At 39.0% G+C, this 27,620-nt stretch overlaps 1 protein-coding gene across 5 annotated transcripts; it reads right to left on the reverse strand.

Annotated features, from left to right (window-relative positions):
* Nucleotides 1–2,177: 2,177 nt before the first annotated feature.
* On the reverse strand, nucleotides 2,178–26,663 carry LOC108709450 (sphingomyelin phosphodiesterase 2). Of its 5 annotated transcripts, XM_018249297.2 has the most exons (13): nucleotides 26,557–26,663; nucleotides 26,189–26,318; nucleotides 22,610–22,789; nucleotides 15,945–16,037; nucleotides 15,482–15,578; nucleotides 15,330–15,406; nucleotides 14,917–15,010; nucleotides 13,675–13,764; nucleotides 11,178–11,260; nucleotides 7,404–7,536; nucleotides 7,210–7,314; nucleotides 2,853–3,000; nucleotides 2,178–2,745 (listed from the first exon to the last, which is right to left on the reverse strand). In XM_018249297.2, the coding sequence occupies exons 4-13, from the start codon at nucleotides 15,992–15,994 to the stop codon at nucleotides 2,435–2,437; spliced, it is 1,188 nt and encodes a 395-aa protein (XP_018104786.1). In that variant the 5' UTR covers nucleotides 15,995–16,037; nucleotides 22,610–22,789; nucleotides 26,189–26,318; nucleotides 26,557–26,663; the 3' UTR covers nucleotides 2,178–2,434. The 5 variants fall into 5 exon arrangements, with proteins under 5 accessions (XP_018104786.1, XP_018104787.1, XP_041439775.1 ...); XM_018249298.2 differs by lacking the exon at nucleotides 22,610–22,789; XM_041583841.1 differs by lacking the exons at nucleotides 22,610–22,789; nucleotides 26,189–26,318; nucleotides 26,557–26,663 and adding an exon at nucleotides 20,280–21,124.
* Between the last annotated feature and the right edge of the window lie 957 nt (nucleotides 26,664–27,620).

Genomic DNA, 27,620 nt, shown 5'->3' on the forward strand with positions numbered 1-27,620 from the left:
ATTTCCACCCAAAACACACGTTACATCTCCAGAAAAGTTACAAAATTCCATTTGCAATGAAAAAACAATTTTCCTTAGTTTCATGGAGGTCCACAAAAAGTGGACTGGTAATTGCAACATAACTATCCATATTATGCTATGATACATAACTCAATTCTTGTATATAAGTATGTTGTTTAGTACAATGCAGGATTCTTAATTTAGTTGATACATTTGTTATCTTTGGCCCTGCTGAGCAGAATCCATGAGTTTCATTAAAGGCAGCTGTTATAACTTACAATAGTTGCTAATATTCCACAGGTGCTGCTGAGAAATGTATTAATTAAATATAGTGTATCGTAACAGTTCAGAGTCTACACCTGGATTACTGAGCTGCCAGATTGAGACAACAGGAACATTGAAAAATTCAAAATGCATCAGTTAATAGTGCTGCTCCAGTAAAATTCTCAAAAGAGCAAACAGATTTTTTTATATTTCATTTTGAACTCTGACATGGAGCTAGACATATTGAAATTTTATATTATAGTGTGAATTATTTGCTGTCTAATTTAAAAGTAAAAACTACATTATAAAAATCATAAAATCGCAAAATTTTTTATGATTTTTTTCTGGTTGGACGTTTAAAGAGAAAAAACACAATTTTTTCATAGAGAAAAAAAACTAATTTTTTTGATATTTATTAAACCCTGATGGTGTGTTAAAAGTCAGAATAAAAATGTACTCCAACTCAGACCTACTGAGTTCATGTAGAAGTCAATGGCAGATGTCCTATTGACATTTTGATGAAATCCTGATCTGTGCTGGGTTTTATTCAATAATCTGAAGATTTCTTGGTTTCAAGCGTCAAATCCAAAAAAAAGTCAAATTTTTTTGCAGACAAATCCAAAAAAATCATATGATTCAGATTTGTTCAAGTATTTCCCGCACAAGAAATTTTAGTGAAAAAGTCTTGATATGTATTGATTGTCCGTGTGGATTTGGTCAGGGTGGTTTTCAGAAAATGGTGAGAAAATTTTGAATTTTGATAAATAACCCCTTAAAACTTAACACTTTGGAAAAATAGTTAAAAATGGAAAGCAACTGAAAAAGTTCAATATTTCTGGCAAAAAAAGTGAACAATCCCTTTAAATACCAATCAACTATAGCAGTACTCATGTACACTGCAGGGCCATGATGTTACATATAAACTTAGATGTTTTGTCAAACAAATTTTGATATTTTAACCTCAAAATATTAAATGCACACATTTATTTAGTCTGCCCATTATGGCCTTGTATTGCTTCTAGCTTTTTTAAATTTAAAATATGGCTTATCTTGAACATTAGAGTTTCTTTCTTTATCACAGTGTTTTTGTCCAACCAACTGCTTGTGTCCCTGTCTGCAAAAAATGTATATTCACACCAGAGTAAAGCTTCCTAAACCTGAATTGGAATAATTGTGCAGTGCAGGGATACTCTGAACACATATGTCATTGGCAAGCATATTTGAACTATTAAATTTAGGTCAAAATTTAAAATGCAACCCTCATTCTATAAGTAAACTAATTAATAACCTTTTACATAAACTAATTTAAGCATGTATATGTGTACCCTCAGGGCAGCCATCAGGGGAGGACAGGGGGGAGAGTTGTAGGGGGCCCAAGGGTAAGGGGGGCCCCGGCCACGCCACACTTACTTGATTAGCCGGGCCCCCCATCTTTCTGAAAGCTGCTGACTTCGGGAAGGCATGGACGTTTAAGGGGCCCTGGCCACCAATTTTCTTATAATGTGTGGGGGTTGGGGCCCTGGCCACCAATTTTTTTTTCTCATGTGGGGTCCTAGCCACCAATATTTTTTAATGGGGGGGCCCTGGCCACAAATGTTTTTTTATGGGGGGCCTGACCACCAATATCTTTATTTTTTATTAACATGTGGGAAGGAACCCTAGCCACCAATATTTTTTTTGTTTTTTTACTGTGTGGTGGGGAGGGTGGACCTGTAGGTGGGGCTTGCGGTGGGCGCAGCCCAGGGGGCCCAGGAAATTTTGTTGTATGGGGCCCTGCGATTTCTGATGGCGGTCCTGTGTACCCTAACATAATGCTATGTATGTATACAACACTTCAATACTTATAACTGATTGGTTGCTAGTTGTTCAGTTAAGCAACTATTGTAGTAAATGAGTCCCTGACATTCCACAACTGATCTATTCTCAGAAGACCACAAAGATGGTATCCTTCTTTAATAGTTTAAATCAAACAACCAGCGTTCTAAGTTTTTAAGGTTCACAAATAGATTCAATTTCAGAAAAAGTAGGACATTTATGTAAAAATATTAATACAGTAATATTAGATAAAGAAGTAGTGTACTGTACTCCACATCAGCATAACATAAAATGCTCATAGAAAAGTTCAAAATGGTAAAATGTTTTGCTGTTAGATTTTTAACCAGCCACTCTGTCACTCATGTCTATGCTGTACCAGGCTTATTTGCTCTATGACACTCTGAAGCTGCCGCTTCTCTGCTGTATGCAAAACAAGGGATGCAGATGACAGAAAAAGAAACAGGAGTGTCAGTAATATAGGGGGAAATATGTTACATTCAAATCCCAGTGCAGAAAGAAAACTGGTTGAAAACTGAAGAACCAGTAGCAACAGAAACATTATAACAAGGTATTGACATACAGTACTCCAACGCTCTGCTGTTTGTAGACCTGTGTATAACTCAGTGCAGCATGAAGAGAAAATGGGAGAAAGCACAGATGGTAGAGCTGTGGAGAAAGAATACATATAAATAAAACTATGAATTTGCTACATCAGGATATAGAATATGTTAGGGAAAGGGCCAAGCAAACAGAAGGCCAAGATTATCACTTACATTCTGAGTTTACATTGCTAACTCCTGGTATCCTCTGTAGCCTCAGCGTGGCAGTGACTATTTCATGGTCAGACAAAAGGGTACCACTTATTGATGACTGAGAGCCAGTAGTCACCTGCTGACAGCTTACAGCTATTCCTGGGTCAGACTGACAGAACAAAAATGAAAATAGTTACATGTTATCACCACTATTATGATTTTTTTTATTTGGCTTCAGAAAATGTCTTCAGAAAATGTCTGTTGAACAGATAATATACTGTAGGTCAAATGTAAATGGGACAGTTTAGTTGAGCCCAATGTTTTTATAGGAGTTTTAGTTTGGGAAATGAAGATCAACATGAGCTAAAAGCACAACATGTAGCTTTATGTTTTAACAATAATTTAGCTTTATATGTTTTTTTTTTTTAAATATATTTTTATTGGTTTCTGAAGTAAAGCAAAGCAGGGGGGTACAGAATGAAAAAAGGGGGGGGGGAAGAGGAGTGGGGGGGGTCTGAGCCAAAGTACAAAATAACCAGGTCTCACTATACACTTATATGTAAATACAATGCATCATATAATTAAGTACAACAGTGGACTCCAGCAAGGAATGTCGCCAGAAGCGAGCAATTGAAAATGTATAACAGATCACCACAAAAAAATTTGCCTGCGTACCATAGCATTAGGGGTATCAGGGTTCCCAGGAGGGCCTAAACCTTATAGGGTCTATCGGGCCTAGATGCGTATCGAAAACGACCGTCTTAGGGCGTCAGGAGTTGTTTATAATCGTCTGTATCTCTAAATAGCAACCATCTCAGCCATATGTCTCTATATTTAGTGTGTTGCTTGCTAGAGATGGTAGATAGCTCCTCAAATTTAGCAATTTCGTTGACTTTCATAGCCCATTCTTTAACAGAGGAGGGGGTGGCAGATTTCCAAAGTCTGGGGATAAGCACCTTAGCGGCGTTAAGTAAGTGTCGTTCCAATGACATATCCGGGGATCCCTCTTCGTTCTCCATTTCCCAAAATAATAGTATTCGAGCAGGGGAATCGGGTATTATCCTCCCTAATATGATAGAGCATAGCCGTAGAATCTTGGCCCAATATTCGGCTAAACCGGGGCAGTCCCAGAAGATATGCAGAAGAGAGCCAACGTTGCCTTTGCATCTCCAACATAAGTTACTGACAGTAGGATAAATATGGTTCAACTTAACTGGTGTATAGTACCACATACACAGGATTTTGTAGTTCAACTCCTGAATTTTACAACATCTAGAGCTGAACATAAGGTTAGCTATACCCCTCCTATGCGAATCCTCTGAGATGTCCCAGCCAAAATCCCTTTCCCAAGCCTTTATGAATGGCAGTTGCTTCTTATCTATTACCAGCCCAAGTATATCATAAATAAGCGATAACGTGTGTCTTGGAGGGATTGTCTTATTACATAGAGTTTTGAACGCAGTTAGTCGTCTTCCCATCGTTTTGTCGCCCCCCAAGTAGGCATAAAAATGTTTGATTTGGCAATATTTATAGTCTTGGAGGTTTTCAGTAGGTCTGGCTTGTTTAAGAAGGTCCAGGCTAGCGATACGTCCCTTCTCTAATACATGTACAAATTGAAGGTGGCCAACTACCAACCACGCGCGGAACTCGTTAGGCCTAAGAGCGGCCGGGAATGCCGGGTTATTTGTAATAGGCATTAGAGGCGAAGGAAAGGAAGTAATTTTAGGGTTACATTTTACTAGGTCCCATGTCTTCAAAGTATTTTTGAGTAGTGGGTGCGAAATATGTAATACCCTCCGATGTATCTTATCTATCCAGGGTAGGTGTATAAGATGTGTGCGCGTGGATTGTTGTTCAATTTCCACCCACCCCTTGTTGTCTACATGATAAGACCAATCAAGTATCCTAGTAAGGATAGCTGCTTTAAGATATCGTGTGCAGTCTGGTAGAGCCAGGCCACCTTCAATTTTTTATTAATCTTATTATTTATTGTGTTTTTTCAACAAATACATACATAGTATCATCATATATTTCTCTAAGGAGTAAGATCTAGTATTCTCCATAAATCTAACAAAACAAAACAACAGACAAAACAAAAAGGAAAAAAAAAAAAAATATATACACCTTCAATTTTTTTCCTGTGTAGGATAGCTGAATTAATCCTTGGGGGCTTTATATGTTTTAACAATAATGTAGCTTTATATGTTTTAACAATAACACTGTAGCTGAGTGTCAAAAGTGGAACAAAATTAAATATGACAAAACTTGGTTATAAGAGAATTGCAGCTATCTTTACTAACACAGTTCTAACTGTTTTAGTGAGAGGGAGGCACATAGGCAGACGGTACAGGCAAGTCTAAGCTGATTTGCCAGAACTCAGATTGCCAGTCCGGGCCTGCTAAGATGCGCCTACCTAAAGGCGCCCATACACGGGCAGCTTATTGGCCCATGTGTGGGGCCCTCCGATGGGCTTCCCCGATCGATATCTGTCCGAAAGTCGGGCAGATGTCAATCGGGCAGGGTTAAAAATCTCGGATTGCGGCCGCATCTGTCCATTGATGTAGTCCCACGATCTGACCACACGTATTGCCTCCATTCTGCTCGATCGTTGGGCCCCAGGGCCCAAAATCGAATCAGCCCGACATGCCCACCTCAATGTGGGCACATCGGGGAGAGATCTGCTCGTTTGGCGAAATCGCCTTAAGACATCAGTGCAGAAAGCAGCAAGTAAAGTTCTGATAAATAATATGGAAGTCTGTCTCTTAAGAAGATCATAGCTTTATTCGTCAATACTGAATATACATAGTAACATAGTAAGTAAGGTTGAAAAAAGACACACGTCCATCAAGTTCAACCTTTTAGTTTTAATTTTTTTTTTAATCTGCCTAACTGCTAGTTGATCCAGAGGAAGGCAAAAAAAAAACATCTGAAGCCTCTCCAATTTGCCTATCATTTCCCTGTAGGCAGCACAGAGCTTCTTTCACTGACTAGCACTGCCTGAATGGCTGCCACCTCTCTGCTGTCTTCCTCTCAGGTTAATTTTCTCCAGCCTTTAACTTTTTTCACCACATGACATTCTAAACAACACATTTACATTGATATAAAGCATATTTCACCTTCTTACAAGCCACCACAGGGGCATAAGTCCTCTGTAAGTGAGCACTAAGGGGCACACTCTTGAGCAACTTAGAACTCTTCCACTTGCATCCCAGGGTTCCTAAATTACCCTCTTTTGGATCACAAACAGCAAATGCTTGTAAACAGATCCTGGGAAAAATTGGTAAATCCATTTCTCAAAAGAGCAAACAGATTTTTTATATTCAATTTTGAAATCTGACATGGGGCTAGACATTTTGTCAGTTTTCCAGCTGCCCCAGTCATGTGACTTGTGTCTGCACTGTAGGATGGAATTACTTTCTGGCAGGCTGTTATTTCTCCTACTTAATGTAACTGAATCAGTCTCAGTGGGACTTGGCTTTTACTATTTATTTCTGTTCTTAGATCTTCCAGGGAGCTGTTATCTTATGTTAGGGAGCCGCTATCTCATTACCTTCCGATTGTTCTGTTGTTAGGCTTCTCGGGGGGGGGAAAGGGAGGGGGTGATACCACTCCAACTTGCATTAAAGAGTGATTGAAGTTTATCAGAGCACAAGTCACATGACTGGAGGCAGCTGGGAAATTGACAATATGCCCCATACCAGATTTCAAAATTGAATATAACAAAATCAGTTTGATCTTTTGAAAAATGGATTTCAGAGCAGAATTCTGCTGCAGCAGCACTATTAACTGATGCATTTTGGGAAAAAAAACATGTTTTCCCATGAGAGTATCCCTTTAATAATATACAGTAATTACTAACACATTACAAAGTGTTAAAAATAATAGTATAAAACTAACACAAAGACATACAGATATAGTAGGAAATAAAGGGCCAAAAAATATGAATTAATTATAAGTGAATCTGCAGTGCCCAAGGCACCAAAGGCAATACTACCTGGCCCACTGCTCTGCTCACTCATAAATCTCCTTTCCTATTGCTCATCCCCTGCCCCTGCTGCTCAGTCCACATGCAACAGCCATTAGACCCCTGCTGCTCACTTTCCCTATTGTACCCACAATTGGCATGGGCCTCTGTTGCCTACCCCTAGTTCTGACCTTGTAATTTGCTTATACCATGTGGACCACCTGGTGCAGCAATCCCATTTACTTCGGATCACCATTGCATTATTAATATATTTGGGCTGTTGAGTACACAGTTAAACTGTGAGATGAACTCTAATCCTATTTGTACTTAGATTGCATATTATTAATGTACTGCATTACAATAAACTTTGGAAGAAAAAAATATATATATGTCAAGGAGCAAGGGAACAGTCACCTTGTACATAATATAATCAATGCGGATTCCTTGAGGAAAGTTTTTCAGCTCTTGTGGATCAGTAAAGGGGTTACTGGGAAGCAGTGTGCAGCCATCAGGTGGGCCCTATAAGAGAGGTGTAAGCTATTACATTGCTTCCAGGAGTTGTAAACAGTTATATTCCAACAAGACATGCATACAGTAAATACACATACCTCATATTCTGTACACTCCATGTATGAATCTTTAAGTCCTGTCCATTCACATACCAGCTTAACACCAAGGTCCCCTGGGTGCATGTTCAGGTCTCCAGCTAAGACCACAACTTCTGAATTACTGGACGTATGTCTAGGGCCAAGAAAACAAGGCTATACATTTTAACTTCAAGGACTCCATATATTTAATACATGTTTGACTTGACCCTACCTAAAGTACATTGCTCCAGAGAGGAGGAAGTTATAAGACAGTGTTTAGGTGTCTGGAAGAAAACATATGGTGGGGATGGAGAGAGGGGGCCCTGTACAACAAAATTTCTAGGCTCTGCCCGCCCTTTCAATGGATTATTGAGGATTATTAGCCACCACATCAAGGTAGACTATTGAATGAGGTACCTACTCTAACCTAAATTGCACTTTGTTTCTGTAGAATTTTGTACAAGCAAGAGCCATTGTTCTAAAAATAACCATTGGCGGCCAGTGAAATTAATAAATTAAACACAATTAAAAAATAACATTGGTTGCCAGGGTCTCTCCTACAAGGTAAAAACATTGGTGGCCAGTGTCCCCAATATAAGTTACAATACAAATTGGTGGCCAGTGTTCCCTGAACCAGTAAAAAAAGTTTAAGTTAAAAAAACTAATTGGTGGCCGCCCCCCCCCCGTACAAATTAAAAAACTAAATTAGTGGCCAGGGCCCCCCGTACAACTTAAAAAACAAATAAGATGCCAAGGCCCCTCCATACAAGTTAAAAAAAAACATTGGTGACCAAGGTCCCACCTACAAGTTCGGGTTCAGTTCCCTTTGGTGACTTTGGCTTCCTTCGACAACTTCTTTGTCAACGTCCTGCTTCAACATATGCTTGAGGGGTCCTGGCTACCTCAGAAGTGCAGTATGGCCAGGCCCCCATTTAAACTTGAAATCCTACATCAGGGATTATATCAGAATACTAAGCATCATGAGTAAAAGGCCCTCTGTCTGCCACAGAGAAGTGAAATTCAGTTCAGTGCAATGCTACTTTTCCAAGTAGATATATTAAAAGTGCTATATCTTTTTCAGTTAATTAAATCACACTGCAAATATTGCTTAGGTGCTTAATATTTAAACTGATATAATTTTTCCAAGCACTGGACAATATCACATTAAAATCTTTACTGGACATTCAGTGCATTAAAATGAAAATATCACAGAAAAAAATCAAAAGATTTAAATTAAATTAAAATGTGAGGGTAGGTCAAGAATTAATTAAGGATCTAATTTTTTTTGCAAGCTATTTTATATTGCATTGGAAATATTTATAGTTATGCTCTTGACCAATTAATTTGGAAAATGTTGAACTTCTGATACAAACTACAAACTGTAGTACTGAATTTTGGATATTCCTCTGTAAGCCCCATGCACACAATGGGCTAACAGATATCTGCCTTTCAATCACATGGCAACTGTGAAGGTGCAAGCCTGCACAACAGAAATCCTGCTATAAAACAACCATTTCCGCTTCAGTGCAGTCCACATCAAAGATGCAAGTAACTGGACACACTGGTGTGGGTGCATGGATAGCAAGAGTTCCCCAGAAAAGGAGACCCTGTTGGATCAACAGAGGAATACCAAGAGCATTGGACTATGGGATTTCATCCACAGTACATGCTAACGTGATTTCACTTCCTTGTCTATCTAGGAAGAGATGAATCATCTCCAAAAGCAGCTAGCATAGGCCTGATTGGCTGGTCTTTTGTGTATGGCTATCCTGGGAAAGGGTAGTATGCTTGTTTTAATTGTCTTCCTCATTTATATAAAGAGCATTGTACATACTTTAGTTACTTATGCACTTTCCACTCCCCTCCATTACACTTTTCCCTATCCCCTTCTTTCTTCCGCTATCTTAGTTAGTTCAATTTATTTTATACCTTTTATGTCATTTGTAAATAAATATTCCACTTATTTAAAGATTAGGCTGTCATTAGCCTGGCACCCCAAAATAGAGACACACACATATATATATATATATATTTGTGTATTTTCGTGGGTGCAGGTTCAAAATCTTTATTGCATAATTATTCACATAGAAACACACTCCAAATTTTAGTGAATCAAGTCACCTTTATTTGCATGAATCTTTGTGTCCAACGTTTCAGCCCCCTTTTGGGGCCTTATATATTGGATTTTTTTTTCAATAAATTTAGATTTTTTACAAGTATTCCCATTGAGTGCGGTACTATGTCACTATGAGGAACTGCTGCTGTCAAAGGGTTTTTCATTTGTCCCACACATCATTCTGACCCATTTGAAAAACATGCAAGACATCTATAAGTTCACCAGAACACTTAAATTAAAAGACCACTTTAATGACAACAAAGAGACTGATTTCCAATTGTTTTGGCTGAAAAGTACATCTATACTGGAACTTTCTCCCGAATGCTGATGCATGATTGCAGTAAATTTATCCAGTCCACATAAGCAAAACAAAAACTTTTCAAAGAACCTTCAAATGGAGAATGAGAGGCTAATAATACCCTGAAGTCTGACAAAAATGTGATCATGCGTCAGGCTGACAAAGGGGGCACTATTGTGCTCCTTGATACAGGGTACTATTGGACTGAACTATTTAACCAATTGGCTGATACAGTAACTTATCATAAGCTCCCTGGGAACCCCCCCTCTAATGAATATAAACATAAATTAGATACTATTCTCCGAATGGGACTAGACTTGGGTTGGCTAAACAATTCTACTCATGAATTTATAACCACCACAAATACTAAGGTCTCTGTCATACAAACCATTCCAAAGATACATAAATCCACTAACCAACGACATGGCAGACCTGTTATTTCAGCCAGGGACTCATTGTTCCAGCTTGTTGCCCTATACCTTGACTAATTTTTACAACCCATTGTTAAATCTACGGATTGCATTTTATGTGACAGTACCCATCTGGTTAACCCATTGCAGGATTTGTCCATCCCCAAAGAGTGCCTCCTGGTATACATGAACTTTGCCAGTATATATATTATCATTCCACACAAGGCAAGTACCGCGGCCATAAACAATCCCTCATTCAGTGGGGCCATAGGGACCCTTCCATTGCATTTATCTGTTCTGTTGTGAACCTTATACTTTCTTATAAATACTTTATATTTGTAGATAAGTTTTATTAGCAGACAGCTGGAACCACTATAGGTTCATTTGCTAATTTGTACATGGCAGAATATGAAAATAAGTACATATCACCATTTTTCCATCGGTTTTTACAAACACTTCATCAATGACTGTTTTCTAGTTTGGCGGGGCTCCGTGGGAGAATTATTTCCTAAAATATCTTAACATACTAACCACTACAGTTCACTATGGAGTTAAGTGAGTCTTCTATACATTTTCTAGATTTGGAAATAAAGAAGAATGGTAACAAACTAGCCACTACCCTGTTCTGCAAAGCTACTGATAGAAACGCCATTTTGCATGCACACTAGCACCACCTCACGAGAGGTCTTGCATTCACAGTTCCTTCTACCACCAGAAAATAACCTCTTTTTGTATTTGTCATATCTCTGGGATGCATACAAACAGTGGTGCATTTATAAATTTGGGTTTATAAATACTCTGAAACCTGATGCGCTACACCAATATCCAGTACTTTTATTTTTCTACTGTACTGTCCATATCCAGTTCTTGACTTTAGTCCTTCAAACAGCCACTGGTCTTACACTTTGCACACTGCTCTTACACTTTGCTCTTTTATTACTAAATTAACATATTGCATTTCTTCCTCTTACCGTATAAACTGCGCAAGTTCCCAGCTTTGTAGTATTCGGTGAGACTGATAGCAGTCATTTTCACGACAATACTCTGCATGAAGCTAGAAAAGATATAATAAAATAATTCATGGTGAAACAGCAATGGGGTGGTGTCTGTTTCTTCAGACAGGTTGACTAACAAGTACAAAGACTTTGCATGGGTGGTTATCCAAAGTGGACTTCCTCTTAGAACTTAATTCATGCCTAGCACTTTATGAACTGTGTAAAGGACATTTTATGCTTCTGCAGGAAGAATAGCATTAAACAACCTCCTATTCTGCTCTCATTGTGTGTTTATGTGGAAACAAAGCGGGCTGGTGAACATCACTATACCTTCCCCATCCACTTCCCCAGGGCCGCCATAAGAAATCACAGGGGCCTGTACAACAGAATTTTCAGGGCCCGCCCACCCCCAAGCCCCACCCCAGATCCTGCCCACTCCACACCACAGTTAAAAGACCACATAGACATCAGTGCTTAAAAAGGTAACCCCCCACACACACAAGTTCTAAAAAGCTATTGATGGTCAGGCCCCCTTTTAAGTTAAAAAAACTGTGGTGCCAGGGCCCCCCCATAAAAAAAAAAATAAAAAAATTGGTGGCCAGGGCCCCCCTACAAGTTAAAAAAATAATTGGTGATCAGGGCCCCCCTATAAGTTAAAGGGATACTGTCATGGGAAAAACATTTTTTTTCAAAATGAATCAGTTAATAGTGCTGCTCCAGCAGAATTCTGCACTGAAATCCATTTTTTCAAAAGAGCAAACAGATTTTTTTATATTCAATTTTGAAATCTGACATGGGGCTAGACAGATTGTCAATTTCCCAGCTGCGCCAAGTCATGTGACTTGTGTTCTGATAAACTTCAATCACTCTTTACTGCTGTACTGCAAGTTGGAGTGATATCACCCCCCTCCCTTTCCCCCCCAGCAGCCAAACAAAAGAACAATGGGAAGGTAACCAGATAACAGCTCCCTAACACAAGATAACAGCTGCCTGGTAGATCTAAGAACAACACTCAATAGTAAAAACCCATGTCCCACTGAGACACCTTGTTACATTGAGAACGGAAAAACAGCAGCCTGCCAGAAAGCACTTCTCTCCTAAAGTGCAGGCACAAGTCACATGACCAGGGGCAGCTGGGAAATTGACAAAATGTCTAGCCCAATGTCAGATTTCAAAATTGAATATAAAAAAAACTGTTAGCTCTTTTGAGAAACTGATGTGTTTTGAAAAAAACATGTTTTCCGATGACAGTATCCCTTTAAAAAAAATAAATGGCGCCAGGGCCCCCCATAAAAGTTAAAAAAAAAAAACTTGGTGGCAGGGCCCCCCTTACAAGTAAAAAAATTGATGGCCTGGGCCCCCCCACAAGATATAAAAAGACATTGGTGATCAGGGGCCCCCCTGCAAGTAAAAAAAATTGATGGCCAGATCCCCCCCAAATTTTTTTAAAAATTGCTTGCCAGGGTTACTTACTTGATTAGCCAGGCCCCCCTGCTTTCAGTGTGCTGCCAGCTGCACAAAATAGGACACAGCACCTCTGTGCATGGAAGCTTTTCCTGTACCACAAGGGTACAGGAAATCTTAATAGGAGAAAAGCTTCCATGCACAGAGGTGCTGTGTCCTATTTTGTGCAGCTGGCAGCACACTGAAAGCAGGGGGGCCTGGCTAATCAAGTAAATAAAGAATGGCCGGGCCCCAAATCAGATTTTTTTCGAATCGAATTCGATTCAAATTTTGCAAACTCAATTTGTGGTTTTTTTCTCAGAAAAAAAACTTGAATGTCAGGAACGCTGCAAACATCTGAAAATTGATCCCTGGACATCTCCCATTGACAGCAATTCAGCAGGTTTTAGGTAGCATTAGTTCTCAGATAGAGTTCTTACAGGGCCAGAGTTTGATAAATCCCGAAAATCAAATTAGAATTTTTTGAAAAACTCAAATCAAATTTGAATAACTCCCTAGTTGAATTTGACAGTTTTGACTATAAAAACAAACTCGAAAATTCAACCCTTGATAAATCTGCCCCTAAGTGTATACAAGTGAGTATAAAGGGATTAGGTCCTCTGCCCACTTAATTTGCAAACCTTTTGTAACATATGTTAAAACTTGAATGCTTCTCTTAGTATGATCTGCTCAATCTAGATATGCCACATTTTACCTCTCTTTTGGCTGTCTTTACTCAAACTAGTGCTCTGTTACTATGTAGAATCCTAACCAGTTTAGCTTAGCATTCTTTCATGATAATTATTAACATGTATATATAAAGCACCAACATATTCTGCAGAGCTGTACAATTAATGGGTTTAAACATTGAAGATACTGAATTATATACAAAGCAACCAATTACCTCTTGTATCTGTCAGTATTTGTATGTAATCTGTATGTTTCATGTATGCACCCTTTATTGTTCAGTACTACATCATGTAAACCATTTATATATACTTTGTAACAATGCAAACACTGAATTACTTACATGTGTAATGTACACATGACAGAGGAATCCATATGCTTGAAGTTTGACCAACCCTACAGCTTTCCCACAGAACCAGTCTCCATGGTTTACCTACAAAGAAAAAAAACATCAGTATGTACATATGTAAAAAAAATTAAATGGTAAAATATAATTGGGTCATGTAATTAAATGACACTAAATACAGTAACTCAATAACAACCAATCTGCCAAAAACTTATGGGGTACAGAATATTATACAGGTATGGGATCTGGAAACCCATTATCCAGAAAATTTTATCCAAAAAATCCACATTTTTCTAAATAAATTATTTTTTCTAAGTAATAATGAAACAGTACTTAGTACTTGATTCAATGGAAGATATAATTAATCCGTATTGGAAGCAAAACCAATCTATTGGGTTTATTTAATATTTACATGATTGTCTAGTACACTTAAGGTATGAAGATCCAAATTACAGAAACCCCAGGTCCCAAGCATGTTGGCCTTTGATCATGCTAATTAACCAAAACATGCTACATGGGTTACTGCACCAGGGCAAACTATGTGCCTTTTTTACATAAAGTGGAAAATGACTATAAGTGGGATTTATAGAACATTCATCCAATATATATTTGCTTTAGTACAGTAGCACTGTTTACCACAGGAATACACACACTCCATAAGAAAAAACAGCAAATTACATTTTTTATGACCACTTTCTTTATGATACTCCTCTGGGGAAAATTGGAGAGGCTTCATATGGTTTTTTATGCCACCCTCTGGATAAACTAGAAGTTAGGCAGGTTATATACAGACTTAAGGTTTAACTTGATGGACGTGTGTCTTTTTTCAACCTAACTTACTATGTCACCTAGGAGAGCAGCTTATTTAATCAAGCAATCAACATCAACAACAATCATGTATGAATACCTCCTATCGCTAATGATTTGCATTCATACACAAGAGTGGGAACAATAAGGATTGTGTTGACTATAAAATTGCTCAAATTAAATTTAAAAATGTAAACATCTCTAACACCATTAATCTATAGTTTGACAGTAATTTAAGTTACTATGTAATCATTCCCAAACTGGTCCAAACAAATAAAGTTCTGAATATAGTTCTTACCACCCTACAATAAGACTCTTTCAGACTTATTTAAAAAATAAGTTTTCAGGAAAAAAAATATTAGGAACAACAAAACTCTAAGGAAGATAAGATAAAAAAAACATACACAATGTTAAAAAAATGCAATATCCTACCATATAGGGAAAACCGTTGAGAGAAAATTGATATTGAAGACAATCAATGATTGGAAATCTAGAGAAGACACAAAGGCCACTGCCTATGACTCCACTGAGATGAGATAAAAGAACAAAATACAGGATATTAGATTAAGATTTTAAAGCAGCAACACTCAATACCATAAAAGAAAGAGCAAAACTGTGAGTAAATCTGTGTTTCTAAAAAAAAGCTGTATTGAATGCATATGTAACTATGCCACTGTAGTGTTTAGCACCTAGCATACCCGTTTTGCACAGTGTTTTATATGCAAAGAAACACATTATTTAACATCTGTTTTCCCTCTTATTCAGCATAAGTTCAGCATTCCCTGCAGGTTGATTTTTGCTCTTTTACCATGATGCCCTTAACTTTCTGTACACCAGACGCATACCTCTTGAAACGATGAGCATATGGAAATGCATCTAAAAGACGATCTCTTAATTCTCCATAATCTTTGTCACTCCAGACCTAGAAGGCAAGGTGTATATCAAAATAAATTTACATACAAGTTGTAACGTCCCTCCACACAAGATTGTATCTTACCTCCTGTAGAAGAGCCAGTTCATAACACTGTTGACTCAGCAGCTGCCCAATCGAAGCCAGACGTTCCTTACGCTTTTTACTGAGGAATCTGAGAGCCCTATGACAAGTAAAAACATGACGTCAGCGAGCACGACATAGGGGTGTGTTTAGGTCCAACACCTAGGACGGCATTGGACCTAAATACAGCCCTGACTTCAGGTCCCCCTTTCAAGCACATAAATATGATGTAAAGCTTTCTTTAATAACAGTGTCCACAAAATGCTGGCAGCCTGTCTGCTGTGAAAAAAAAACAAACACAATTTAAATGATTTATATAGTGTAAGTAAAGTTTGTTTTGCTTCATAAAATAGGATTTAGAATGATTTCTTAGGATGACAGGTCCCTTTTAAATGAAAATAAACGAGTAATGTAGTTATGTAGTAATTAATAAAGATTCCAGTAAATTTACACAATTTAAACTCACCAACAATTGAGGTCGAAAATACGCAGCTGAACTGGCGCCTGTGGCTGCATTCTAAGCAGAAGATTTTATACTGGGTCTACTGAAAACAGTTTTCTGGTGAAAAAGAAGTGGAAAAGTAATAAATGGAGAGAATATTATACAAACGTAACCTTTTTATGATGAAGGATATAGGTTATTGGACGAGGGGGGGGTTCAGTACATGTGACCTTTTCGATTTTGCCAGCTTTTAATATAGTGCTGCATAAATTACTACTTTCTAAACTAAGATCTATTGGTCTTAGTAATGTACATTACATAATAATATATCTGCCCCCCTCATTCCACTACCAATAAAGCTGCTGAAAAGGGGTACAGATTTCCAGGAAGAGAGTGTAATCATTGCTCTTTGCAAAGTATTGGTAATGCCCCATCTACAATAATGATTGGCATGTGGGGGCCTACTAGAAAACTCATGACTGCAGAAAAACGTTCCAAACTATTTTTCCTTCCCTGTTCACTTATTTTCTGAATTCTCTTAATCACTATTCTTTACATATTATCATCTATCTATCCTTCCTTTTCTTCTCTTTGTTCTCATTTCGAAATGGAGAAGGGCTATGTTATTAGCATACAAGGCAAATGGTTGGGTAAGCAGGAGGACCTACTGACACCTGGGCCCACCAGGAGCTTTACTGATATCCCCTGATATCTATATATACACCATCATGCTGTGCAGTTTTTGTGTTCTCTGCTCAAATGGGATATTATGGCATCAGAGACAGTCTAAGAAGGTAAATTAAGTTGGCTAAGGGTTAGAAAGTAGATATGATAGAGATGTGATAACTGTATATATAAGGGGACCATGCAATACACTTTATGATGTTTTATTCACAAGTAGGTTGTTTCAGCAGACACTGATAATACAGGAGGTCCCATCATAATTCCAAAAAGTTTTAAGCTAAAAATTGTCTCCCTGAATTTGTTTTATGGGCAGATACATTATATAACTTCAAAAAAGGGTTGGATTACTTTTCAGAAAGTGAGAAAATGCAAGGTTACTGAAATTTGCTTTTAGAACAAAGTGAATAAAGTAAATAATTGCTTTTAAGTGGGGATTTTAAAGTAGATAGTAGGAGGATTTTGAAACAAGGTAAAAATGTGCAGCCTTCTTAATTGTATGCAGATTTGGAATACTTTTTCTTGCCACTGTGGTGGATGTGAGTCAATTGCCACAGAAGCTTGAGATAGAGAACTAGACAAAAATAGTTTTGGGGGGGGGGAAGAGAACAGCAGCAGGATGATGGTTAACAGTTAAATATTATAGTATGGGAAAAGGGAGACTGATCCAAGGTTTGTGAATGCCAACAGGTTTTCCATGCTGTGCACACGGGAATGGGAACTCAAAAACGGCCGTTCTAGATGGGCTGATTAGCTGGGAGACCAACCCTTCTAGTAGTTGTGTGTAGGTGACTTTTACCTAGACCAGTTGTGATTATAGGGGATTCCCGATTGCTGTCATGATAGATTGCAAGAGGCTATAGAAGTATTTAAACTAGGCAAGGGGTTGAGTAAGAGCACTATGGGGAAGCTAGCATAAGTAGGGCATTGAGATTAGAAAGGGATCATGGGGTAGGAGTGAGGGGGCACATGAAAACATTGACAGTATAAGAGCATCTCTGCAATATATTCACTGGGAAAGACTCTTCAAAGGTTTAAACACAGAAGGGAAACTGTATGTCTTTGAAATGCTGCTTAACAAATATACAGCTCAGCAAAACCCTAATGGTTTGATAGAAGTGTTAAGGTTGTTAAGGAAAAACATACATTTAAAGCATTTATGTAAAAATTCTGTAAGACAAACTAAAAAATAGAATCAAAAGGACATTGCAGAGAGAAGTAAAAGTAATCCAAAAAAATGTTTTTAATATGTAAATATGAAGCAATAAGGGGTGGTTCATTAGACTGATAAGAGCAGAGAAAAAGCAGAGAATCTGAACTGTAAATTTTTTATTTGTCTACACAGATAAGGAACCAGCTAATGAAGGCTAATGTAAATATTAATGGATGGGCAACCAAACAAACAAAGGTCCTGGGACAGATGGTATTAATCACAGAGTATTGAATGAGCTTAGCTCTGAAATTTCCCAACCTCTTTATGTAGTTTTTCAATATTTTTTTATGTCTGGCATGAAAAGCATTTGCTAATTGCTAATGTGGTGCCACAATATTTAAAAAGAGGTCCTGTTCTCAACTTGAAAACTAGAGGCCTGTTAATTTGACATCAGTGGCAGGAAAGCTTTTGAAAGAGGGCAATAAGGGGTACATACATAATAGATCTTCCCGTACTATTCTAAATGCATTCTATGAAGAGGTTAGCAGAAACCTAGACCTTGAGTGGCAGTGTATGTAATGTACTTACATTTTGCTAAAGCACATATATATATATATATATATATATATATATATATATATATATATATAAATTATATATATATATAAATATACATAGATATAGGGAAGCGTTACTTAGCTTTTCCCTAAATGCATAAACCCATGACTTTAATTTAAGTTTTGCAAAAGAAAGCCACTTCCCCTGCTGTTGGATACTTCTCCATGAAATCCTGCAGCAGAGGTAGGGGTCTGTCCTGTAGTGTGAGTAAGTGGCATCAAGCTCAAGTGTGTTACAGTTTGATATTACATCAGACCAAAATATGCTCCTGGGGACAGCCAAAAATATGGCTGCTGCTTGTACTGCAGTGAAACAGTCTGGCAATCAGCAGGAGGGATTGGCTTCTAACTTTTATGACCTCTCTGAAGGAAGTTTTGGAGCCAAAAAGATATGAAGGTAAGACATGTATTTTCCACAAAGGAAAGCATGGACTCAGCAAAATAGTACTGGGAGCCAGCCTGTGATTTCACCTTGTCTCCTGTGACTGTTCCTGCTGATCTGTTTCAGTTGGGAGCTAGGGATTTTACCTGTAGAACATTTATCCATTTAGGTAACCCCATAGTTAGAGGAGTTAGTTTACCTTTCTCATTTAGCCATCATAGTGAATGGGACAGGCCTTATTTCTTGCTAGGATAGTAATCCCTGTAGGACAGTTAGGGCTTCAACCCTGTTGTGAATTGCCAAACATGTACACTGGATCTAGATTGTGGATTTCCCATTAGTCCAAAGTCAGGATCCAGAAGAGTGGAGATACAGCAAGGTTAAAAACAAGTAGAGGTCAGGAACAGCAAATCAGATGAAATTCAAACCCAGGAACTATAAGGAAATAGACCTACTTTGGGCAATGAGTCAGTGCAGAGCTGGGGGTTTTATAGCCAGACTAATAGATTACACAGATCACATGTGGCAAGATTAGAAACAGGTGAAAAAATCCAACTTGCAGTTACAAAGCATAGCCATAGGAGTGAAGCAGGGCCTTAGCTGTCTGTTAACATAGAGCATTGGTAATTCAGACAGCACAGGAACATCAGGGCCCTGGTTTAACTCCAGGCAGGTTGTTACGACTGTCTTGGATATAAAATGCAATTAACTCAAGGGATGAAAGCATAATTTTTAAGGTCCCAAGTAAGACCTCACCTCGAATATGCAGTGAAGTTTTGGGCTCCAGTCCTGAGAAAAGCACGCCTCCCTTTGGGATTAAACTATTATTGTGAAGTATCATGCTTTTTGAAAAATATTGTTATAATTTTCTCCCTTTTGTTGCCGTGTTAAATATATAGTGGATAATGTACCCCTACTGTAATTTATAAAGATATTATAAATCACCGAGGAGTTATGTGACCATATAAAAGCACGAGGCGGCAGGCCGAGTGCTTTTATACAGGCCACATAACTCCGAGGTGACTTCTGATATCTTTATAAATTTTAGTAGGGGGTACATTATGCATTATAATCTACAGTTTTTTTTGTGCAATGTCTCACTTTTATGTATGGCTTTCATGTATGTTGTTCGAAATGCTACACTTTGTTGTGTTTACTTTTGTGTCTGCTAAATTTGTGTTTGTTCCCCATGTGTGCTCAACTTATTTAATTTTGTTTCTTGAGTCTCCCTGTAGTTCTGTTTGTACCAGAGCCGGGCCAACCCATCCAGGTGCCCTAGGCAACCTGGCCGGGTACGGCGCTGGCTGAGTGCGCATGCGCATAACTGCTCTCTGGCACGCATGCGCAAAACTTTGTGTGCACATGCGCAGAAGCGCAATTCCAAAAATATATGCGTGCCAGTCGGGGAGATACGGGACCGGAAAATGGGGTAGCGTCAGAGCAGGTATGTGCCTGGCGCCCCACCAGCTTTGCGCCCTAGGCACATGCCTACTCTGCCTACCCCTGGTTCCGGCCCTGGTTTGTACCTTTATGTATTGCTTCTTGTTCTTGTGCGTGCCATTGGTGACATCATCAGCCACGGAGGATGGGGAAGGCACCATAAGGAGTGAGGCCGTGTCAAGTGTAGCCAGCAAGCATGGGAGGGGGAGGAGAACATGAGAGGGAGAGATTTTCAGTGATCTCCACTGCCAGGTGACAGGTCACATTAGTCGGTCATGCTTGGGAGCCAGAGAATAGAGTGTGCACGTCCCTTGGCTGTGCTGATCGCCTGTCAGTCTCAGGGGTGGGGGCGGGTAGTGTTTCTGGCACAGTGTATAGCGACCAAACCCTCCCACCCATGAAATTTCCCCAGCGACGTTTGTGCTCTGCTGCTTCCCTACACACACGGCTCCTCGTGCACTTACTAAGTGCGCACAAATGCAACCGGGCTCGCTCATGCAGAGGGGGAGAAGCGCAGAATGAGCGTGCACACAGTGAGCAGAAACCCGGTGCCTCGCTCCCTGACTTTTGTTATGGTTCCAGTGCTACAAACTAGTCAGCTCTACATGAGGAGACTTGCCACGGTGGGAGGTGGAGCGAGACCAGCGTGAGATCCTGAGAGACTAGAGAGGCATTATGGGAGGGCGGAGACATAGGGGCAGGGAGAGAGACTGAGGGGCGGTTAGCTGACAGGCAGAGGGACAGCAGCACCATGTGAAGTAAAAGAACTCTGTACTTGAAAGTAAGATGGAAGGGGAGACGCAGGGAGGGAGCTACAGCGCAGGTGCTGTCTCTGTCTTATAATCGGCGAGTTCTGGCGCAAGAACGCGCTGTTCATAAGGATAGAATTTACAGTCTGGTGCCATAGGGAGATGACCAGACTGTAGATTATATAGGAATATATTTGTAAATATGATATATCCTATTGATGGCTTTAATTGATGCCAGTATATAAGGCATAGGGTGATTCCACCTCTGATGAAACACGTCAGGTGATTTTACACATCATTGTCTAGTAAATGTGTTTCTTAATGGTACCTGTTCGATGTTTTAAAGAAACATGTGACATAACTGTCTACCTGTTATGAAGGAGTCACAGCAAAAAACTTCAACTGTTTAAGAGAAAGTCCATACCTAGTGAAGTGTACAAGTTGGGATTAAAAGTTCAATCTTTTATGTCTATGTATAACCTGCCTAACTGCTGTTTGATCCAGAAGAAGGCAAAAAAAAAAGCCCTTCTGAAGCCTCTCCAATTTGCCTCAGAGGGGGAAAAAATTCTCCAAGATGACAATCGAACCAGTTCCTGGATCAGCTTGTACTACAGGGGCGTAACTACCGGAGGAGCAGGGGGTGCAACTGGGCCAGGGCCCGCACCCCGGCAGGGCCCCCCCGGCAGATCGTGCGCGCTGCAGCCGGCTGGAGTCGGCTGCAGCCGCAGAGAAATATCACACGGACGAGGGTGGGGGCGGGCCCGGCTGCACGGCCCGCACCAGGGCCCGCCCCCACCGAGTTCTGTTACTGTTGTACTACGAGCTATCTTATATAACCCCGTATTCCCTCATTTGCTAGAAAACCATCCAGCAACTTCTTAAAGCTATCTACTGTAAGAATGATTTGGGGAGAGAATTCTTCACAGCTCTCACTGTAAAAAAAACACTTTTCAAATATTTAGATAGAACCTCCTTTCTTCTAATCAGAATGGGTGCCGTTATGTGAGCTGACAGCTCTCTAAAGCATTAGAGAGATAATTATATGATCCCCTTATATATTTATACATAGTTATATCACATCTTAAAGAAACAGTAACATAAAAAAATAAAAGTGTTTTAAAGTTATGAAAATATAATGCAGTGTTGCCCTACACTGGTAAAACTGCTGTGTTTGCTTAAGAAACACTAATATTGTTTATATAAATAAGCTGCTGTGTAGCAATGGGGGCAGCCATTCAAAGGAGAAAAGGTTCAGGTTACACAGCAGATAGCAAATAAGCTCTGTCTGTCTAATAGTGTTATCGGTTATCCATTAGTTAACCTGTGCCATATAGAAATTTTTCAATTTCCGCCATTGCTCCACAGCAGCTTGTTTCTATGAACTATAGTAGTGTTTCTGAAGCAAACAGATCAGTTTTACCAGTGCAGGGCAACACTACATGATATTTTCATTACTTTAAAACACTTACATTTTTTGGTGTTACTGTTCCTTTAAGGGCCCTTCTCCAGTGTAAACAATCCCAACTTGGCCAGTCTTTCTTTATAACCAATACTTTCCATACCTTTTACCAGTTTAGTTGCCCTCCTCTGGACCATCTCAAATTCAAAATTATCCAATATGAGTGCTGGAGACTAAAACTGTATGATATAGTAAGAAGGGGCCTTACCAGCACTCTGTAAAGTGAAAGAATAGCCTCCTCTTCCTGTGAATCGATGTCCCTTGTAATACAGCTCAACACCTTATTTTCCCTTGCAGCTACAGACTGGCATTGCTTGCTACTTCCAAACATCCGTCATCTACATGGACTTCAAGCTTCTTTCCCATTATGCATTTGCCTAGTGCAATCCTATTAAGGGTATAATTGGATTGCATGTTTTACATCCAATGTGCATAACATTACATTTATCAACATTAAAGGACCAGTAACATCAAAAACATTTTTTTAAAAATTCGTTAGTATAGAAGGAAATAAAAACACCAAGACAAATTAAACTTTAAAATAGTGAAGCCTTTATTAAGAAATAACTTACAGAAACTCAGCTTCCTGTCCTCTTCAGAAAAGGCGACAGGGTGACGACGATCCATTGTGCGACGCTCGATTTCTCGTCCCATATTCTACTGACAGTTTCCACAGAAGGCAGCCACAGAAATCAAACTACTCCCATAGGACTCCTCACTGCCCCAATAACTAGCCCACAGTACACATGCACCGTTACGACATGAGCGCCCTGCAGTACAGCCTGCTGCCCGGAGCCCAGACTTATATGAGCGCATCTCCCTCCAGCTATGGGGCTCTGGGTTACAGCTCCAGCCAACAGCAGCGGCAGTATCTGTGACTGCTCGCCTGGGATTGAGCTGCTCCTCCAGAACTACCATCGGCTATAGCTCCCACTCCCAGTCCCGCAGCAATGTCCCTTCTTCTTCCTACCTGGCTGCAGACGCAGACGATCTGTCGCAAACTTCAGCGATAAATAACGAGTACAAGATCATTTGTTCCAACGAGAAGGAGCAGCTGCAGGGGTTGGCAAATTTAGATTTGTACCATTCATTGAGCTCATGTCCATGTTACAGACTTCAGTAGAGATGGAGCTGACCAAGCCCATGAAAAGGTAAAAGAAGGAAAGGGGTAAAAATTTGTGTCTAAATGTGTGTGTAGATTTAGCATGTAAGCATGTGTTAGTGTAAAATGTATGTGCCTGATACTTACTTTGAATTAGTGTGGGGCCACAATGGAGGGTATAGGGAGTTGAGGCCACAGTAGACATGTCTGTTGTTGTATAAGGGACACTGGTGTGATTGTATCCAAGGGCCATTTGTTCCTTTCTCCTGCTTGTTGTTTGTGGAATGAAAGCCACTCCTCCAATCCCCAAGTTAAAGTGTAGCAGAATTTAGATTCTACCACAAGTATACTTAGAGCCCATTATTTACAGAATGTCAATTCTGTGGCACTTAACTGGTTAAAGTAACAACATGGGTATTCAGCAATCCATTAAAAAAAAAAGATCAAATACTTATGCTGTAGTATTTCACAGTATGCACAGTGCAAAGTAGAGCTGGACAAGTAGCACTGGAGCCCAAGGCAATAACACTTGGCATGTTGCCCTGCCGACCCCCCCCCCTTGCTTAACCTTCCCACCCTGTCTGCACAGTTTTCTTCTTTTTCAGATGATTGATGCCCTTTACTTGCATCAAACTGTTGTGTACTGAGGCACATGTCTATGCTGGTTACCCCTTACCCTGGTAGATACAAGCTTATGATATAAGAAATAAGCCTAAATAGCATAGATTTGATATTTGTTTAATAATTTATGAATAAAATATGAATATTAATGACAAAGAGACAAGCGAAAAGGGCATATGCTTGGACAGAAAATTGCTATAACACTGATCTCTCAGATCAAAAGAAGTTTCGCTGATTATTGTTAGTTGTTAATACTGTGGATGTCGATGATACTGATGATGATTTTTTATTTAGAGTTTTGTTTTGTTCTGATGCCCCCATGCTTTTAATCTGTTTATTGCTGTGAATTACATTTTTTTTTACCCTTTTACATGTATAGATCTTATTGTTTTTTTATTTTCTGTAACTGTGTTAGTATGTTTTAATTGCCTGCATAGATAATATTTCATTAACACAGTGAGTTAAAGTGGGTGTTCACCTTCAACACTTTTTTCAGTTGAGTTGTTTTCAGATTGTTCCCCAGAAATAAAGACTTTCTTCAATTACTTTCCATTATTTATTTTTTTACTGTTTTTCCAAAATCTTAGTTTAAAGTTGAATGTTCCTGTCTCTGGTGTTTGAGTCTGGCAGCTCAGTAATTCAGGTGCAGCAATTTTGCAACATTTAGTTGATACAATTAGTTGATACATTTCTCAGCAGCATCTTTGGAATATTAGCAACTATTGTAGCAATTCTAACACCTGCATTTAATGAAACCTAAAGATTTTGTTCAGCAGGGACACAGATAACATATGTATCAATTAAATGTATCAATTTAGAACAGTTTACAGGGTCGGCGACCCACCATCCCAGAGCTGCTTTAGAAGGTAAAAAAGGACACTTTCAACTTCAATATTAGAAAAACTGAGACACATAGAAAATAGAAAGTAACTGGAAAAAGTCATTATTTCTGCTGATCTATCTGAAAGCAACTAGTTGTTTGAAGGTGAACAACCCCTTTAAATGTAATTTCTTTGCCAAAGCTTCCTTTTAGAATCTATGTTTATAGTATTATTATAGACTAATATTTATATTTCATATTGATATTGCCATAGTAATATCTTACACATAGTATGTCAGATTTTTAAAAGAAAACCATCAGATTCTACCCTTTGATCCAAATATCGTCAAAGGAGGAAGCTGTATAGAGGTGATTAAGAGCCACATTTCAGCAACACTGCCAAGAATTATCAGCAAATGAATTCTGTAGATTTTTTAACGTATATATCTGAAAATATCACACAAACTGATTTTGTTGCATCTGCTATATCATGCTATGTGCTATAACACTGCATAATGCCAAATTAATATGGACTAGTGGGGGTCATTTATAAAGTTCGCGCAGTGCATATTTTTCGCAAATGGCTGTATTGTGCATGTTTTTTCCTGAACGCTAATATATTGCACTGCTCTGCCCGCCTTTCCGGTTTTTGCGAATTCGCAGTGTGAATACATTTTCGCAAATGACGCTCAAATGAGACGGGAGTATGCGCAAGCGCACCCAATGTGCGAGGTTGTTGTACGGGAAAATAGCATTGACAGTAACTTAAATTCGCAGTTTGCGAAACTGTTCTGCGAATATTTTATCTGTCACCAAAGTTGTGGCGTAATTGAGTCACAGAGTGTTTGCATAAATATTCGCAGTTTGCGAATTGTGACATATTTAAAAAGATCCTATAGACATTCGCATTGTGAAAAAAAATTGCAATTCGGTTTACACCCTCTTATTCAGCTTTATAAATATAACCATGCGCAGGGCAAATATATTCACTTTGCGAACCAATCTGCCCTGCGCGAAGTTTATAAATGACCCCCATTATGTTTTGCTGTGGCACTGTAAGAGAACTGTGACAACCATGCAGAACAACCAAGGTAAAAGGGCACCCAGTGACTCACTTCCTTAGTCATGCTTACATCTTTGGTCAGTAACAAAAAAAATATGCCCTGCAGCTAAGAAATGTTTTGCATTTCTGCAAATGCCTGCAATTAAAAAGTGTCTGATTTTATTAATAGAAAACCACTTACTTGTTGTGCTGCTTATCAATTCACAAATGATCTGACTTAGCTGCAGTTAGGTATGCTTTCATTGCAGTTTTTCTCTTTGTCTTTTCCCAGGTTATGTGGGTTGGTTCACTGTACTTCTGCTTTCCTGAGGCTAACAGAAAAAAAGCCATATGTTATTGTGATGATGTGACAACACAGCAGCATACATACTTCTATGTAAACACGTGGTCAGTGTATTGTCACAGCATCAGCAAAACTACTTCTTGCTTGCGAACTTGCTAGCTTTGTTTTTCAGTGTCAGGCATTATTTGGTGCAATCAGACGTTTATCTGGAAGAGAATAAAGTAATCCTGACAAATGTAGTTTAACAGCTTAATGTTTCTGCATACCAAAATACTTGATGTTGTTCTTCAATTCCTTTCAGTAAAGCTGTGAGCTGAGAGCACTTTAATCTTTCCCTTTTTATATCCTCTTCCTGTACTATACGTCAGAACCAGTATGCCGTGCATGCCTAACCAATAGGTATCCAGCTGCACAAAAGGATTCAAAATATTAGTGGGTCACTGACACCACCTACTGTTTCTCCACTGCATGTGTTGCATGTTTTAATTCAAGGGCTCAGATATTATAGTAAGAGAAATTAATATTCATAGGAAGATGTTACTAATGTGTAATGAAACAGCAGTTGTCAGCACCTCCACCAAGGAGTGATTCAAACAGAAAAGCAATTTACATGTAAGGGTTTTGTTGTCTCTGTTTAGAAAAAGTCTTCGTTTTAACACCAGCTATTGGATGGGTGTGTTTATTGGTGAGGGGGGGAGGGTATTTTCCCAACTACCAATTACAGATGCCCTGGGGGTAGTAATATACAATACTTACCAATGTATGATTTAGGTTGGAAGATAGCAATAGAAATAGTTGTACAGGTATGGGACCTGTTATCCAGAATATTCATGATCTGGGGCTTTCTGGATAATGGATCTTTCTGTCATTTGAACTTCATACCTTAAGTTTACTAGAAAATCATGTAAACGTTGGTTAAGTGTTTGGAGAGTTATATCAGAGACACTAAACGTGTTGAAAAAACCTAGTGAATTCAGGTGGGAGGAGGGATATGGTTGGGGACAACCGCTATATTCCTCAATCCCACACAAAATGGGTATCCCTGCAATCCATTACTACTTAGAAAAGTATAGTAACTATTCTGTGGACTTGATAGAGTTCCTGGTGGCGTCCATTAGATTCTTGTTCGAACACAAATATTTTATCTTTGACTCTACCTTCTACTTGCAGAGATGTGGGACAGCAATATGGGCAAATTTGCACCAACCTGTATATGGGTTGGTGGGAGGAGACCCACATCTCTGCAGCTATGAGTGATTGCCTTAAACTGTATACAAGTTATACAGATGACCTACTTTGTATTTGGCAGGGTGATGGAGCAAATTTTGGA

Source organism: Xenopus laevis, chromosome 2S, assembly GCF_017654675.1.
Source record: "Xenopus laevis strain J_2021 chromosome 2S, Xenopus_laevis_v10.1, whole genome shotgun sequence".
NCBI classification, from domain to species: domain Eukaryota; kingdom Metazoa; phylum Chordata; class Amphibia; order Anura; family Pipidae; genus Xenopus; species Xenopus laevis.